The sequence below is a fragment of the Buteo buteo genome, chromosome 4, assembly GCF_964188355.1.
Source record: "Buteo buteo chromosome 4, bButBut1.hap1.1, whole genome shotgun sequence".
NCBI classification, from domain to species: Eukaryota; Metazoa; Chordata; class Aves; order Accipitriformes; family Accipitridae; genus Buteo; species Buteo buteo.
This window is the reverse complement of record NC_134174.1, coordinates 49,240,681-49,258,137: the sequence shown is the minus strand read 5'-3', so window position 1 is coordinate 49,258,137 and position 17,457 is coordinate 49,240,681. Positions and strand designations below refer to the sequence as shown.

At 41.9% G+C, this 17,457-nt stretch overlaps 1 protein-coding gene across 2 annotated transcripts in view; it reads left to right on the top strand.

Annotated features, from left to right (window-relative positions):
* Positions 1-17,457, top strand: part of ARHGAP22 (Rho GTPase activating protein 22) — a 126,129-nt gene that overhangs the window by 48,996 nt on the left and 59,676 nt on the right. Inside the window, exon 1 of one of the 2 annotated variants that reach the window (XM_075025975.1) lies at positions 14,434-14,648. The exons of the other annotated variant lie outside the window; for it this stretch is intronic. Within the exon in view, the coding sequence (XP_074882076.1) occupies positions 14,597-14,648 (52 nt within the window). The 5' untranslated portion in view covers positions 14,434-14,596. Of the gene's footprint in view, positions 1-14,433; positions 14,649-17,457 lie in introns of those variants that run through there. 2 annotated transcript variants of the gene reach the window in all.

The window sequence follows — 17,457 nt, the reverse complement described above, 5'->3', positions numbered from 1 at the left end:
ACAGAGACGAGCAACTGTTGTTGTGACTTCTAGCAAGGGTTCCCTGCAGGCGGGGAGCAGATGGGAGGTGGGGGAAAAGATGAATTCCATATCAAATCATTATTGTTCTGTTCTGTTGTTTTCCCGTATAAGCCCAAAATGCTTATGGTGGGAGAGAACTTGCAGGAACTAACGGTCCTAGCAGACTCATGAAAGAAAGGACCAGCTAGCCCTTTCTTCTTACAGCTTTGGCCTTCGGTGCTCTAGGTTGTTGGCTTTCAGACTGCTTTGGATTTTTTTCTGACTTACTGTTAGCAGCATGGGCCTGTGATGTTTTCACATCCCTTCTAATAAGTTCTGCATCACCTGCTTGGTTTTTCTGCTCACTTTCTTGTCTTGAAGCCATGGAGTACCGTAGGGAAAATGCTTGAGACAGATATGATAATGCTGTTCAGGATGAGGGTCAACCTGAACTGTTCCTATTGTATGTTCTCCATGGTTTGAGGTTTGCATAGTGTTCTCTGGGTTATTTCTGGATAGTGTTGTAGATGTTAATGCTGAGTTATCAGATCCCATTGCAGAATATGCTGGTTTACAGTATAAATGGATAGATTTATAGGAAATCTCAGAGAAATGTGAACAGCATTAAGAAATGTGTGCCAGTGCGGGACAGTAAGGTTTGTACCTGCTGGTGACAACTGCAGAACTGCCTGCCTGGTCAAATAGCAACTCAGCACACTTGAAAGCAGTAGTGTATAAAAAAAAACTATATGGTATATGTGCAGGAAGAAGGGGTAGAATTGGTTCTCAGTCACATATGTAGTTATGATAGCCTTGCCAAACTGTTTATGTTAGCCTGCGTATAGGCTGTGTAGTAACAGACAACCAGTAACAATTTTACTGTAACCTTGCTTTTTCATAGGTAGATCTCCAATCCTAGTCACCTAGTAATTTTGTTGAAAACTAAAACTTTGACAGAAATCTGTTTTTCACAGAAATTAAGCTTTTTACAATTTTAGTAAAATTACTTAATTCAGATGAGAGTGGCATGGAAAGAGTCCTGGCCATGAAACTGGGAAGGTGTTCAGCTGGGCATACAGCAGGTAACTGTATGACAAGTTCACAGAGCCATGTAGTGTGTTGGAAGAGGATTGATGATGTGAGGTCTCTTACTTTGCAGCCCAAACCTTGCTTTCTTCCCTGCTTTTATCATGTACAAATTCTTTTGTAATTAGCCATTCCCTGTCATCTCTCATTGTTGCCAGGATTCATTTTTCCATAACGTACACATTGTTTTCACATAATACACTGTTTTTAATCTCCTGTGATTATTTCTGTTTTCATAACCTATCTAGGATACTTTGTTCTACTTCTGTCACTGCAGTTTGCAACACTTTTACTATCTTCACATGCTCTTACACTTTTCTACTCGCAGATCTTTAGGAAGATATTATCTGAATGCTAAATAAAACATTACAAGATGTGTTCTCTAGGGAGAGACAAATGTTGGATGCCTCTAAATGGAGTAGATTGTGATGTGAACAAAAATCTAGAAACAAGACCTGAAGCACAGCTGAGACTAGAGCCTCATACTGTGTGTATTGTGATGAGAAATTTACCTTCTACTGAAGGGTTGACAGTCCGAGGCTCTGTTCAAGAATTTAACGTGATTTTTAGAGCTGTTAGTATCAAACATGTAGCCATGTGATACAAAGCACTGTTCTGATATAAATTCATTTTGATGTTTCAAATTTATTAAAAAAAAACCAAACCCAAGAAAACATCCCCCCCCCCCAGCTGTAAACCAGCAAGCTTTGTTTCGACTGAGATGTGGTCTGCTTATATCATTCCAATTTTATGTTGGATTAGGTATCTTTTCTCCTGCAGCTGGCATAAAGCTGATGTAAACTCTCTATTGTGTTCTTTTGCTAACTTGACAGAAATGTGATTGTGTCCATGCCTGATCTAGCTCAGTCATGCCTTATTAAGTGATTTGGTAGCTTAGAGCCAGCATTAATTGTTGTGGAACCTCTGCCATGTTAGGCAAGACAGAAATCAGAAGTTGTCATCTTCACCATTTCGCATATGGGGAGCTACGGCAAAGGGAACAAAACCATGTTCTAGTTCAGAGTGGAACTGGCCTCTTCTCTCTGAGCTTCCTACTCTGCTGCTGGCTATTGCATATCCCTGCTCAAGTTTAGTACGCTGTATGCTATGATAATGCCTTTTTGAGAAGCCCTTCTGAGTTTTGAGTCCCTCTGGCAGTGTTCATGTTCCAGATAACTTGAGTTACTGTACTAAGGAATTCACGAGCCATAGGATATGGTACTGTAATGAAATCCAAGCATGTTGCCCCTGCTGCACTTCTTTGCTTGTTTTACAGTCTCATTGTAGCAAACCAGTCCATTTTGTCTGGAATACTTTGCCCTTTATAAACCAACACTGTCCCTGAAATCCTTTGTTTACCATCTTCCTATTGATTAGTGGTTAGTTCTCTTCCTATTACTTTTATTCTTGCTTGGAAGAGGAGTCTGGCTCCGGCCAGAAATTATGTGGATTATTCCTCTTTCTTTTTTTGCCTGCTTGTAAAATATAGATTATGATAGCTTTAAGCTTTATAGTTAACTGGAAATTTTGCACTTAATGGTAATGTAAGCTTGATCCCAGCATTCTAAGGGACTGTCAACCCCTGATTCTCCTTTAAGATAGAGTTAGTGCCAGGTATGGAACACAGTTTGGTGTCCACCCAGCAAACCCACTGTCATGTGTGTGAGGTCATTACAGCAAAATTAGGAAGCCTAATTATTAGAAGTATTGTGTGAGGTCCTGCAGGGCTGATCAGCAATCTTAGCTCTGTTTTCTCAGGTCCTGGATGGAGTGGGCCAAATACTAGGTAGGTCTCCCAGAGTTCCCAGACTTGGAATTAGCCACTGGCCTTAAGGAGTCAGTCTGGGGGAAGGACTGTAAAGGAAAGTGCTAAGGAAAAAGGTAGTGCTTTAGAGGACAGCAGGAAAGACCTGAAAGCTAATTCAGATGGAGTGGCAGGTGAGAAGGCTTTATCTCCTGCTCATATTACCATCTCAGAAGGATCAGCTGAAGAGATGCTCTCCCTTCCCCAGCTCCCTTCCCTAGGCAACCCAGTCAGACTCTTAGCAGAATTCACTTGACTGCTTTCCACCAGGACAGAAAAACTTGGGCAGCCGTCAGGACCAGGTTGGGGTGGCGGATCCATCCCAGACAAGGCAGCCCTTACTGCCCAGGGTGAGCTGGCCAGCCTGCGAGACACAGGCAACCCTGTGCAAAACAGTTGTGTTTTGGCAAAATTACAGGCAACTTGAAGGAGTCTTACAATGGATGATGCTGGGCAGCCATAAGAGGAAGCAGTGTTCCCAGCCTGGCAGTAATGCAAAATGCTGCATTTAAGCAAGAGTTGCACAGGGAAGTCAGGCAATGTCAGTTTTTAACCTCACTTCTCTTGCTCAGTGGATTACTATGATATGGCTGCTTAGGCTTGTTGGTCTGATCCAGAGCAATATTGTTGCCTGCTCCTTTTGTGGCAGTGTTGTGGACACAGTTTTAGGAAAGGTGGCTGTTGCTGCGCAGTAGCTTCCGTAATGGCCCCTTGACCATGCGTAGTGGATAGGCAGTGTGTGACAGCATGTCTGTTGTGCACTGTCAGCTGCTGTACAGTGAGGCATCCTGTTAAATGTGCATCAAAATGGGAAAAGTCTGAAGCATTCTCAGCTAATATACTGCTCAGTGGTGCTCTAATTAGCATATCAAAAAAGATCTAAGGATACAAGATGACTCCAGAAAGTCTTGTCACACTGGCTGCAGCAGCCTGTTCAGAGCTCCTAAAAATAGCCACTTATGGATCAAAGCCACAAGTGCTAGGACTGAAAATGCAGACATGCTGGTGCTGTACTCTGAAACCACACTGTACACATATACTGCAGGAATGGGGAAGAAACAGCAAAGCAAAAAATCTAGATAAAGAGGAAATGTCTTGTTTCCCTTCTCCACCTCAACACCAGCAACATGCTGGTGTCCTGGGGAAGATCATCGAACTCTGCGAGGCAGTTCCAGAGTCTGAAGTGCAAGAATAAGCTGCTATTAATGTTATTCCTCTTTCTGCCCACATTTACTGAGGGTCTAGCTTCTCCAGTGAGAGTGCATTAGTCTTCATTGCTGTAATGTTTGTATTGAATATCAGAAGCTTTTCCTACATTCATTGTGCATGTTGAGGGCCGTTTTCATTCCACTTTCACTAGTCTCCTGTCCCATGCATACAACTCCTAAATAAGAAAATGGAAAATCTAGAAGTAGTTTATAAAAACATAAAGCAAAAATGGGCATTTAGGAGAGTGCACTGTAAAAGAAACAGTTAACTTTAATTTCTGATGCTGCCCTGCACACTTTAGTCACAGGTATGGTGCTCAACAGACAAGAGTCAGTATAGCACTGCTAACTTGAGTAGAGCAATGCCACCCGGAAAGCTGAGCTTGTAGGGGGCTGCCTCTTTCATCTGCAAATTTACAGTCAGTCCTGGGTTTTGTGCCCCAAGCCTCATCCAAGTCCAATAGCAGCATGTCTGTTCTGTGACACAACAAGACATGGCTGGAGATTTATTGACAGCTTTGCATCCATTTAAAAATTAGAGAAAATGGCTTTGATTATGCAATTAGACATGCTTTCTTTCTGACAATGACTTCAGTAACCCATTTCCTAGGGTCATCTCTCCGCTTTTACTCAACAGAGATATGCCCTCCTGTAAAATAGATTTAGGACTTTGATCATATTCTTGATGTCCCCTACGCTATTACAACAATCCCCAAAAGGGACAAACCACAATTAAGAGTGACAGGAATAGTTTCAGGTGTATGGATGGCTTTCACGCAGGAAGAAACTTCCTAGATCATGAGAAGAGATGATTGAGAGGTGGGTACAATAGGACTGGATATAACTCTGAACAGCGTGGGCAAAACAAAAAGGGAATAATTAATTATTCAGGACTATTCATAACACAGCAGCTAGGATCACTTAAGTTATCAGAATTCCTGTTTTTAAAATGAACAAAAAGAATTTTTGTTCCTAACAGTTCACGATTAAATTGCAGCTCTCATTACCATAGCTTATTACAGGAGCTAAAACCTAAACAGCTTCAGAATGGGTTAGCAAGTCTGTTGGTAGCTGTTATATACAGCTGTAATGTACAGATGTGTGTATATACTATATACAACAGCAGAAAAACCTATTCTCTACTTGTGCTTTTTCTGTGCCTTCTCCATATACATCCAACTCTGATCTGACTGAATATGGCTATTCTTCTGTTTTATAGTTTTGTTTCTTTGTTTTAATTAAAGTCTCAAGTTTACATATATGTTCTGAAATTTGTTTTAGCTTGCAGGATTGTGGGGTGTGTGATACATCCTGAACTAAACCATTTGTTTACCACTGATACTGGGGGTTGCACTTGTCAATCAAGGTGATCCAAGCTGGGTCCAGTTTTCCAGTAAGTTAGATAAGCCCATGGGATCCAACTCTTTTGAGCAAGTGCTATATAGCCTGAAATGTGTGAGGCTTTTGCATACCCCCTGCTTTGGTCCTTCCTCCATCCTGAGACTGCATCCCCCTCCCTCCCTGCCCTGGGGCTGCATTATATGCTTGACGTAAGCTATTGATGCCTTGTTATCAAATCTAATCAATAATGATTTTTCTGTCTAAATATTTAATTCTCAGTCTTTGAAGGAGTACTGTAGTAGAAAAACATCATTTTTGGCAGCTGTAGGGAGCAGTTGTCCCCACTTTAAAATAGAGATTGTCATGGTGCAGCTGATGATTTATGGTGATGGGTGCTAAGCATGTTACTTGGGATGTTTGTGTGCAAGTGATTAGCAATAAATCATCTTAATCTGTTAGATAAGGATATTTGCACTGCCATTACTGGGTTTCAGAGTTAACATCTCAATCCCTGGCTCTTCAAATGTTTTTGAGTGTGTATCACTGCATTGGCTTCAGGTATGTTGGGATGGTTTTCTGCTATGCAGTGGGGGAGAGAAAATTGGAGGAGTCAGTGTGCAGTTTAAAGCAAAATGGTGGTGAATTTGCATAGTGCATCAAGCCTCGCGTCTACCATCTTCAATATGAAAGGTGAAGAGACTGCATTTCACTCCCTACGGACAAACGAGTAAAGCAAGGTAATGCAAATTCAGAGTAGTCACACCTATGGGCTGTGGACCTGTGTACAGTAGAGAAGTGATGAAGATGCTGTGACAGTCCTTATCAACGTGGCTAGCGGTGTGAAATGTTTAGCTGGTGCATGTTGATGAATCAAAGCCATTCAGAGCACAGAGGTGCAAATGTCTCCTGCTCTCCATCTCGTACTCCACTGGGAAAGGAGCTGTCTGAGCCCCTGTAACAGTCAGCTGCAGCTGCAGGGCCCTTTCTGAACAGAAGGACTCTTAGAGCTTAATCTAGATACCACTGAAAAAAAGTGAAAGATTTTTGTTCTTGTTGTTTGGGGCTTTCTATTTTTATTTTTATTTTTTTTTATTACTTGCCTACATTTTTTTTCCTAGGAAAGTAATGGTCTCAGGGGAGGAAATGTGGGGAAAGATAGTGGTTTAGGCTTCCTGAGGAAAATCAGACAGAGAAGTTCAAATTAGTTTTCAGCAAAGCAACAACAAAAAATTCATTTTGGGTCATCCCAAGACAATTTGCTGACTCCCAAACCAAATGTTTTTAGTTTATTTTTGCACTTACTGCTGTTGCCTAAGCTTTTCTTTTGCTGTAGATCAGCTTTTAGATCAGAAACATATCTATCAGGAAAAATGTTGAAATACTTTATGCAAAATGTAATGTTTTGAGAGGTTTTAATTTAGGCCAAACCCATTTGTACAGAATTAAAAAACTGTTCCAATCTCCTTGAAATACAGCTTCCATTTCTTCTGGCTCTGTTCTGTTGTGGAGATGCTTCTGTGGGTAGCAGTGTAATTAAATTTCTCTAGCTGCACTGATCTGAAGCCAAATTTATGTTATACACTCCTAACTGGTTGAGGGGAGAACAGATGTGCTCTCTGGTCAACATAGCTGCCTTAGCAGACACTCTGCCAATGCAGTTAGCTATCAGTTACCTGTCTTCACATGAGGTTTTTGTTCAGTGTGAACTACAGGATGTGTTACAGTAGCAAATCTGCAGCTTTGTTAGCCTAAGCTGAAGGCATACTAGAATGATGCTTCAATCTGTGTACTGATATCTCTCTGGCATCACTGGAAAAGCTCCTAGTGTAAGTCTAGCCCTGGAGCTCAGTTAACAGGCCTAAAGCTCTCAGCTGTGGTTGTACACAGGAAAGAAGTGGGGCCAGACCCTCAGCTGAGGATAAATTAGGCTTTGCTGACATCATTAGAGCTGATTGACTTCTACCAGCTGAGAATTTGGCCCAGTGTCATGACTATTTATTTCCACTCTGCACCTTGAAATATACGCAGCTTTTGTTTGACTGAGTAGGCCTGTATTTTAGTTGGGACAATTACTGTTGTAATTGCCAGTTCTGAAGAGAAGGTGATTACCTGCTGTCAGCTCTGGTAGAGAGAAAGGGAAAACAAAGTTAACTGTCAAGTCACTGCTCTGAGGAGGCACCATCCAAACAGAAGAAATCCTGGCCTCAGTGCAGGACTAAAGGGCTGCAGGCCACAGGCAAGCAGCAGTGTAACCCTTAAAGAAAGCACATCCGTGGTTTAGGAGTCTTGCAGGGAACCTGCGCTGTTTCCATTTCCTCACATTTTTACATGAAAGAGAAGTTCTGTCTCAGTGTCTGCCCAGTGGAGGGATGTGAAAATAGGAATACTGAAGTATATAGTACCTTGGTACTTCAGCCTGATTGTAGCCTAGAATTCGGATTCCATTTGGAGCCAGTGAATTGCCAAGGCAGATGTAACGTGCTTGAATGAGCTTAACAAGGTGATCAGGACTCTTTACCAGTGTGGCTTGCTTAGAGCAGTGCTCCCAACACCAGAGATACAGGAAGAAATTGTAATTAAAGGCAGCCTTGAAATTCAGTATGTGGCTGATTTGCATTTTACTATTTTATTCCTCTTTCCCCTTGCCCTTATAAAAGCCTGGGGAGGTTTGCACGGTGAGACTGGCATTGCTATGTTACATTATGTATGCTTGAGGGACTGTGGAGTGGCAATTCAGTAATGAGGATGAAAATCAGAGCTTACTCTGGGGAGAAAAAGAAACTTTTCCCTTAACTGGTGCCTGGGGGCTTTCATCCTCTTGATTGCACACATGGGGCAAGGTTGTGACCCTCTGTTACTAGCAGTGCTGGAAGGGATTGTCAGGGGATTGTACCCAGTGGTTCTGGGGCTGCTGGTAAGGATACCCCACAGAAGCTGTGCTGCTAGCTTATGTTGCATGTGCAGTCTTTCTGTTTGGCTCCCATCTTTCTGTCCTTGTCTTAATTTTCATTATCCTGTTTGTGGTCGAGAGGACAGGTGTCTGCTAAACTTTTTTGCTAGTAGGACTAGAAGCAAAATTGCACCTATTTCCTGTGCTGAGGATATAAGGAAAGGCTCCTTCCCTGCTCTCATAATGCTTGCAGGTTTACAGTGATTTATTCTGTCCCCTATGTGTCACTAAAAGCCACGCTTTGCACTTAGTTCCAGCAGTAAAAATGTGTTACTGAATAGGTTTGCTGTATCAGTATCTTTTAACTAGGCACTGTAGGCTTACCACTTCGTCCTGTTCTGCTATGTTAGTGCTATAGGTATATTTCTGTCCTCATTTTGGTTTGGGTACCTACATAATTTCATTTATTTCATTTCCAAAGTGAATTAAGAAAAATGTAACAAGGCTGTGGGGTTTCCCATTCAGAAATATGTAGGCCTGAATTCATACGCTCTGCCTCTTAAGGGAAAACACATAATAAGCCCTAATTCTGAATACTATGATTATGTAAAACTTGTACCTTCCAGTAATAAAAAGTAAGTCTCTTACTGCTTGTGAACTTAAAATAAAGATCCAAGTAGGATCTGTAAAAGCTCAGAAAACAGAAGATAATTAAATGAAAAATTCCCATTGGTTAGAAGCCAGTCTCCTGATTTTGGCGGGGTGACCTGAAATTTGTGAATGCCTGGAGTGGCAATGATTCAGAAGCCAGATTGTGTGCAGGCTGGTTGACAAACAAAAGTCACTGTTACTTTAGAAACATGTCATTTAAAAATCAATTAAGATAAAAATGCCTTCTGGAAGCTATCAGTGGACTTCACACTACATTGTAATCTTCTATGTCAAGTGGCTTTTCAACACATCACCCTCTTCAGCTTAGGGAGTTTAGAAGGGTCCTGGTAAGCAGAATAAAGAAATAGAGAGACATACTAGGGAAATAGCATCTCTTCCCCTCCCACCCCCTACCCTGCTAAACTAGAAAAAAAAAGTAGGGCAAATTCTGTAGCCTTTATGCAGGGAAAGTCCCATCAACTTCAGTGGGAGGCTTGGCTCAGGGAGAAGTATGGGAGCCAGGCCAAAGTTTGCATTCTGGTTTTTAGGAAGTTAATATCACATGTTCACAGACTAATGCCACAGAGCTTTGCAAAGGTGGCCAGTGGAGAAGTGACATGCCTCTAACTCAGTGGACTTCTGGCATTTAATTCCTGCAAACTCCAATCTTCGTGAAAATCTTTTCTTCATTGGAACATGTTTGCTTGAACGTGATGGTAGGAATACAGCCAGTGGTGCTTGAATATACCCATAGTGTAGGCATAAATTAAACCCCATTCTTGCTATGGGACAGATAAGCATGAAGGGTCTTAGTGTTCTGCAGATGAATCATACTTAGCTCATCAGTGAGTGCCTTGATTTAATGAAGCCATAGTATGTTAATGTTAACACTGCAAAAAAAGCTGTAAAGTTACAGGCAGCCATGCTAACTAGCTACAAGCATTTAAAAGCCCAGGCATGAGCTCCTACTTGGCTATTCTGGCCATAATTAATGATGACAAGTATGTTGGAAAAATAATTACTTTGCTTGCTTTGAAAGACAATTACTTGCTCGAGGCAAGTGAGGGGGTGGGATTTATGTGGCTGTAATAAGCATATGTAGATGGCATCTTCCCAGAAGAATATTGTAGCCACAGGATCTTTTTAATTGACCTGAGATTCCTTTGTTCTGCAGATGCAATTTATGTATGTGGTCACAGACTAAAATGACCCTACTTGTTTTAGGGTAGGCTGAGTTCTAAACTGCTGAAAGGAAAAAAGGCTGCTTTTATCAGCCCAATCAGCAGCAGATGGAAATCTCTCCTGGTCACTTTGGGTGGGGAGAGAAATCTTTTTAAATGGGTACCCTGAGTACATGTTCTCTCCATCTGATGAAATAGAAGTTGGGGTTATGGCAGCAGGCTGGGCCGAGTATTACTGCAGTCATCTTGTATCCCTCCTGTGTCAGGGCTTGTATAGCACAGCAGCTTTTGCCTGGCACATGGCCATGCCATCCTCTGACAGCCACCTGCCTGCTCATTTACCACGTTGGGCTGCAGAGCCTTGGCCCTTTCCAGCCTGGACATGGTGGTGGAGTTAGGGAAGGAGTGCCTGCTTCTCCATTGCCTGCCACTCTAGAGCATCATGTTACTGGGTGATGGAGGGCAACTGCTCCACCTCCACTCCTCCTCCTTCCCACCAGTCACTGGCATCCCCTGCATTCAAGGGCTATAAGAGCCATGTAGTCTTATCACATCGGCTGTGATCAGTTGCTTTAACAATAATGTAGAGTCTCACTGCCTTTTTCTCTGAGTTTCATGCTGACTTTGCCCAGGTGGGAAATAACAGCAGAAAGTCCCGCAAGGCTGTAATTCAGTGGAAAATTCCAACATGTGGCCACAACTAATGACCTTTAATAGAAAGCAGCAGTTTTCATGTCTGTTGTCAGTCACTCCACTGTTCCTCTAAGGTGGTAAAATCCTCTTGGGCCACAGGAGAAGAGAAGGGGAACCAAAATACTACATGCTTATCACTCACGTACATTCAGAAAAATCTCCCTCTTAATTCCTTTTGTAATCTTGTGGTGATTGTACAGAAGTCATGATCCGTTTCTCCAATTCCCATCTGTAAGATGAGGAAGATGATGCTGACTTTCTTAGTAAAGCATTTTGAAACCTGATACTGAACCTTGTTACAGAAAATGCAGTATTAAGAGTCATAGGTGTTCTTCTCTGCACTAGCCAGCCTGCTGCTAACGGCAAAGATTGTGCTCTATGAACTCTGCAGTCAGTTTCTGTTTGTGAACTGCAATCTGAAGTTGGGGGAAGGAGGAGGATCAGAAGAGGAGGGACCCAATAACTATATGTTAATGCGTTTTTGGAGTGATGATACATAACAGAAAAATATTTACATTTCTTGCAGTCCTGCTTGTATCTAGTCCTTTCTAAAAGCACTACTAAAGGAAGCAGACTGAAAGCTGGCTGAATGATAATGTTTAAGTGTTTTGATTCAATTCAGTCTACTCTTGGTGTCTGCAGATTTTTGTCAGGATAGAAATTTTCACCTGATCTCTGTCTGTTTGGAGGGCTGACTAAAAAAAAGCTATGCCTGAGCAACAGAAAAATACTAAAGGATAAAGAATAAACAGTTCCCCCATCATGAAGATACAAGGTCTTAGAGTTCCTCAAAGTAGGTTGTGACGGTAAGAGGTGGGGAGTGAAAGAGAAGGAGCCTGTGTTTCATTGCCCTGGATGAGAGACACAAATGTTTGTTTGTGTAAGTTCAAAGTTATCGCTGGAAATTGCAAGTCTAACAGGAGGGCAACCTCTGCTTTTAGCTCCAAGGGCAGAGTGAATTGGAAATGAGGCAGAATATAGGGATACTGGAGTTAAAAGCAGTAGGGTTTTGTGCAAGGTCATTAAAGGGCCAGATTCTTGGGCAGCTGGAAGGCATTACTGCATTAGTCTAAATTTGACCCTGTGTTAAACTGGCAGAGAAGGGAATTCCCTTGTAGTGCTGGGTTTTACTGGGTATTTCTTTTTCTTTTTTTTTTTTTAATTTACTGTGAGCAAAAAGGCAGACTGACTTCGGCAGAAACTCCCGCCTGGTGTGTCACTGTGTGGGGGGCATATCTGCTCGCAAGAGGAAGTTGGAGGATAAAGGGGATGTTACAAGGGCTGTTTGGGCATGACATCTTTTCCCATGTACCACACAGTGACAGCAGGAGGAAGTGTCATGAGGTTCAGGGATGAACTCAGAGAATTCATCCTGACTGCTGAGTTTCTCTTTCAAAATAACCAGATTCTAGTGTAAAGCTTTGTTTGGGGTCTTCTGGGAGGAATTAGCAGTCATGGAAAGTGTTTGCTTCACCCAAAAGTTTCCAGATATCTGTGGAAGGATTTGTGAGGCCATAAATTGTGTTAGGTCTGGGAGAAAGTTTGAGCTGTCTTTGATGACATAAGATTAGGATCAGGCATTGATTCCAGATTAAAAATGGTGTAGATAGGTTTTGCTAGGCCAGTTCCTTCCATACTCACACATAGTGGTGTCCCCCAGTCTTTGGGGGAGAGATATGTGCCTGTCTGATCATGGATGGAACAGAGGTAGTAGGTACATGCACATTAGCATGTGCAAGATTTTTCCAGCTTCTGAAGCAGATGGTACTGGGCCATCTCCAAGGGCAGTGCAGTAACTAGCTTGGCCACCCATTCCAAGATCATGTGAATTCCCCAAGTCCAATCCACAGCCTGCAGTGGTTCACAGGTGGCAATTGCCTGTGTCACTGACTCATATGGACTCTCTTCTTACCTCTTTCCTTTCTATTGTTCCTCTCTGCTCCATATGTGCTTAAGTACCCTTCTGCTCAAACAGGTTAATGTGATTAAGTTAACCAGAGATTAGCTTGAAGTTTGCTATGGAAGAATTGTTTGTGTGTCTGAAAGCTTGCCAGCTGATTTACAAAATGTCAATGATAGAGCAGAGACTTGGTTTGGTTTTGGTTTGTTTTGTTTTTGTATGGTGGTACAGATACAGGAACAGTGGCATCCTATTGAGCATTGCAGGATTTATGAATACTAAACTATGGTGAAGTTTTTCAGATTGCATGCTGAATGGATTTACCTTGAGCATAAAACGTGGCTTTCCTAAAAAAAAATAAATATATATTTGTGCACTGACAACAAATGATTCAAGAAAAGGCCCTGCTATTAGCTTTCTACCTTGCGGAGCACACCACTAGTTTATACAGTCTTCATTATAGAATTGTGTAGTCTTTTACTTCATAAGAATAGTACGAGTTTCATTTGGATCACTTAGTTTGCTAGTCTACAAAGCTGACTTCAAATCTAGCCAGTCAATAGGTTATTGGTTGTAGGTTATAAATGTTCTCGCTTTCAGGTAACTGCCTACTTGCACCTCAGTGCAGTGATGACTTGGCAGTATCCCAAAGGCTGGAAGCAGTAAAAGCCAAGAGCTAAAGCGCCCATGGAAGTATAGATCTTTTGATTTTACATGTTTTCCATTACAAGTCCATGAGCTTTTAAAAGAGTGAGTCCCATCTTCTAGTCATTACACGTGGGAAGACTTGAGGCATGGAGAAACTGATGTGCCCAAGATTGCATAGTCAAATTTCTGGCATTGTCCTTTATATTCCAAGGAGTGAGGGTTGAGGTGTTACCTGCCCAAGCAATATGCTGTGGTTGAGTGAATTAGAGGTAGATAACTAGGAGGAAGCATATGTGGATAAATGTCATTGCCATTAAATGTACTGTCCCAACTTTATGGAATTACAAAGGATATGAAGTCTGTACAAAACTGTCTTAATTTTTCCAGAGAGGCAGCAGAATCAACAAGAATAGGGCTGAATTTTCATATCAGATCATCTTGGCGGAATAAAAGCAAGAGATTTTTAGGTGGCCTTTGGTCTTAAAAGCAGCATGGCAGAGTGAGGGAAAATAAACAGCCATAGTCATGGAGGGCAAAGCAATGGGGTTAAGCACTTGTTCTTTTAGTACCTACTACCCAAAAGCCTCAAAGGTTTTTACAAATACAAGCATGACCATATTGTCACCCCATTTGAAAGACAGGGAAACTGAGGCATAGGGTAGTGGGATGACTGTCTGGAATAAAAGGCTTCCTTTTTTCCAGAAGCGCCTAAGAAGAAAATGAGGGGATAGCCCAATGACTTGACATAAGAGGTTTATAGTGATACAGTTTCTACTATAGACAAGAACTGGTTAATAGAATCAGGTTTTTTACATTATCCAAACCTGACGTGTTTTCTTCTTCCCTTCTCAACATATTGCTAGTTGCTGTGGCAGCTGAGTAATGCAGAAGTTCTGCCTGAAAAAAATGTTTCCTCCTTATATGATACTGTACATATTGTCATGGAAATTGTCCTCATTTCCCCTGAGCACACTTTAAATAACTCAGAACAGCAGTGCTAATGAGCAGAAAGCTATCTGCAATCCCCACCGTGCAACTTGACATACTTTATCCCACTCTGAATTCCCTTTGCTCATCATTGAGCATTTTAAAGATCTGGTATAATAATTTGCTTTCTCTCTTTGGTCCAGTCATTTTGCTTTCAGCACTTGGTAATAAAAGGTCAGCTTTGGCTGAAACCTTAGTGTTGCAGCCATGCCGTTTTTTACTGCCAAATATCTTAAGAAAAGCAAATGTCTCCAAAAGGGTAAGTCATGATATTTTTGGTGTGTTTAGTGTTGTCTGTTTTGCTTTAAATCACAGTAAAGAATTTATTTTGAATTAACAAGCAGTGGGAATGGATCTATTCATACTGCTGGTTGGTTAGCACGGGGGGGTTTATTATGCTGTGTGCATTTTTGGTTCAAGATACAGTGTATGTTATTATCTCACATTTTACATTCAGTAAAGCCGACTAAGCGAGAGAATGTTTAACCCTTTAAATATGGAACATGTTTTGCACAGGGATGGAATCCCTAATACAGAACAAAACAGCAACAGAATGACTGTGTATATTTGTTTTCCAGATAAGTTTAGGTAGGTAGCTGAGTAATGCTTTAGTATTTTTGTTTCTCTTGTCCGAAAGGAACATTTTAAAAAAATCTGCACTGAAATAATAACTTAAAATAAATCATACCAAGTGATGGAAAAGCATATTTCCTCTTAGCATCTTTCCTATGTAGGGTTACCTGAGTGCCTGATTCCACATAGATTTTCAGCTCACTGTTGTGAGGTTTGCTTTGAGAATGGCTGTGTGGGCTTTTCCAGGAAATGTGATTGTTCTACCTCCAGGTAGATGTAAAACTCTTAATGAGAGTAGTTTGCCTCTAGCGTTATAAAAATTGACAACATAATAAACTCCTAATAGAGAAACACATTGCTTGTATTTTTCTTGTTCCGTTGCATGTGTTTTTATTGTGACATTTGTTATCTAGCCAACAGTCCAGATGTGGGTTTTTCATAAAGGCAAACGGCAGTGATTTCTTGTAGCTGGGACATGCATCAATTCCAGGGGATCTAAGGAATCTGACTTGCTTACTTGGCTAAGCATTATATATGCATTTTCCAAACTCCTTGTTTGAGTATGAATTGTTTCTAAGGCATAGCTAAAAGGTAGAATTGGATAGGTTTTCATCACAGGTTTAAAGTTGAAGAAAAGGTTTTGAAGAAATGGAAATTTGATTTCTTTAACCTACCTTTGTGTTTCCTACTGGGTTCCTATTTTAGAAGGGGATTGCACAACAAGAACTAGCAGTTGGGGTGTGAGAACTGAGTTAAGCTGACCTGTAGCTGCTGGTACCAATTTTTTGGTATTTTGTTGAGCAAAATGTGTGCGCATGTACACAAATTTACACAATCATTCAGGAATTCTTAAGGATACAGTCATGTTAGCAAAGTTTTTATTAGAAGGAGAAAAGATTTTAATTGAAATCTTTATTTGATTTTGCTAAGTTCTTTTTTTGGAGTTGTATGTGTGTACATATATATGCCACTTTACAAGGGGGCATAGAACAATTTTTGCTCCCTTGTTTTGCTCATCTGCTAGGGGCACTCAGCTGACCAGTGCTTCTTTCCCTTATAGCATATGCCACATTAGGAATGTCTCTCTAGACAGACACTAAGGAAAGGTGCCTGCCTTACCTCCGTCTGTGGAAGGCATTGCAGGAAAGGGCTGGTGGTACAGCCAGGAAAGGTAAGGCTATTCTGACAGGTGCACCTGAAGATAAACTTGCCCAGCCCTGATGCCTGCTACGAGAGCAGGCTGTGTGCATCCTGCTCAATACCTCCCCCTCTGTGGTAAGAAGCTGTGATTTATTAGATGCACAGCAGCCACTTTAGGGTTGGAGCCCAGCTTTAGACATCCAGCATGGGTCAGTGTGACCCTCTAAAGGTTACAATTTGAAGGTGGGGAGCAGTCGCTCACTGCTCAATCCTTTGTCTAGTCTGCTGATCATTGTTGCTGCCTTGCTATGATTTGGCATTCCCACTTGTGCGGACAGATGCTGTGCTGGCATGGGAGAGGGCTAAGCCTCCAGAAGCAGCAGGCAGGGGCAGGAGCTGTGGCTGTAGGCCTAGACTCGGTGGTGCTGCATCTGCTGGGAGCCACCGTTGGTGCCACAGCGCAGTGGCTGTGATTTGCCTAGCCCTAGGGCTCAGCCTTGCAAGAAAGTCTTGCACGCATAGGAAGGCAGTGAGGAACTGGGAGTAGTAGCTTGGTGCAAAGCCTATGCAGGCAAGAGGGGGCTATGAAGTGACCATGTAAGACCAGAATCAACATGAGCATAATCTGGTCCTTTAAGAGATGACTGAGGAAAGCTCAGCCAACAGCAAGCAGTTGTATTCTTAGTGAGTCACTACCAATGTGAAAATTTTCAGCTGACTGAACACTCCAAATAGATTTTTCCCTAAAAGCATCTTGGTGTGCCAAAGAGGGTAGAGGGTGTTGCCTCTCTAAGCCTGCTTCTGCCAAAATATATCTGATCTGTGAAATCCATTTAGCTGTCCAGAATACCTCCTGCTTCAGGCACACTAGCAGGGTAGGGATCCTGCTTCCTTCTGATGCCTATTCTGCTCTATGCTAACCTTTCTCCTCTTGCTTCCAGGACACTCTGGGAAGGGAAGTGCCAAAGCATGAAGGGAGAACCTATGTATTTGAGTGGGGAGTGCTGAGGTAGCTGGGCATCTCCACGAGCTGTTTAACATCAGCCTGTCACTAATCTTGCTTTGTAGAGCCTGGACTCCTGCCAGTTTTTGAACCACTTTCCATCCAGTTACTTGAGGCAATCCCTTCTAGCTCCCTTCCAGAAAGCACTTCATTTACAGAGGTTTTTACTGTGGTCTGAGTAAGAAGATCCTTCCCAGTAAGTAAATGTGGTCATTAAAAGGCATTAGATGATTACAGAGTGTCCTAGGCATAGCATCAAAAGTGCAGTTGCATAAAAACTGTAGTAGCCACAGGCTCCAAGGGATCTGTCCTTGCTGTTCTTCTCTGTGTCTCTGAACAGGGAAGGAGCAAG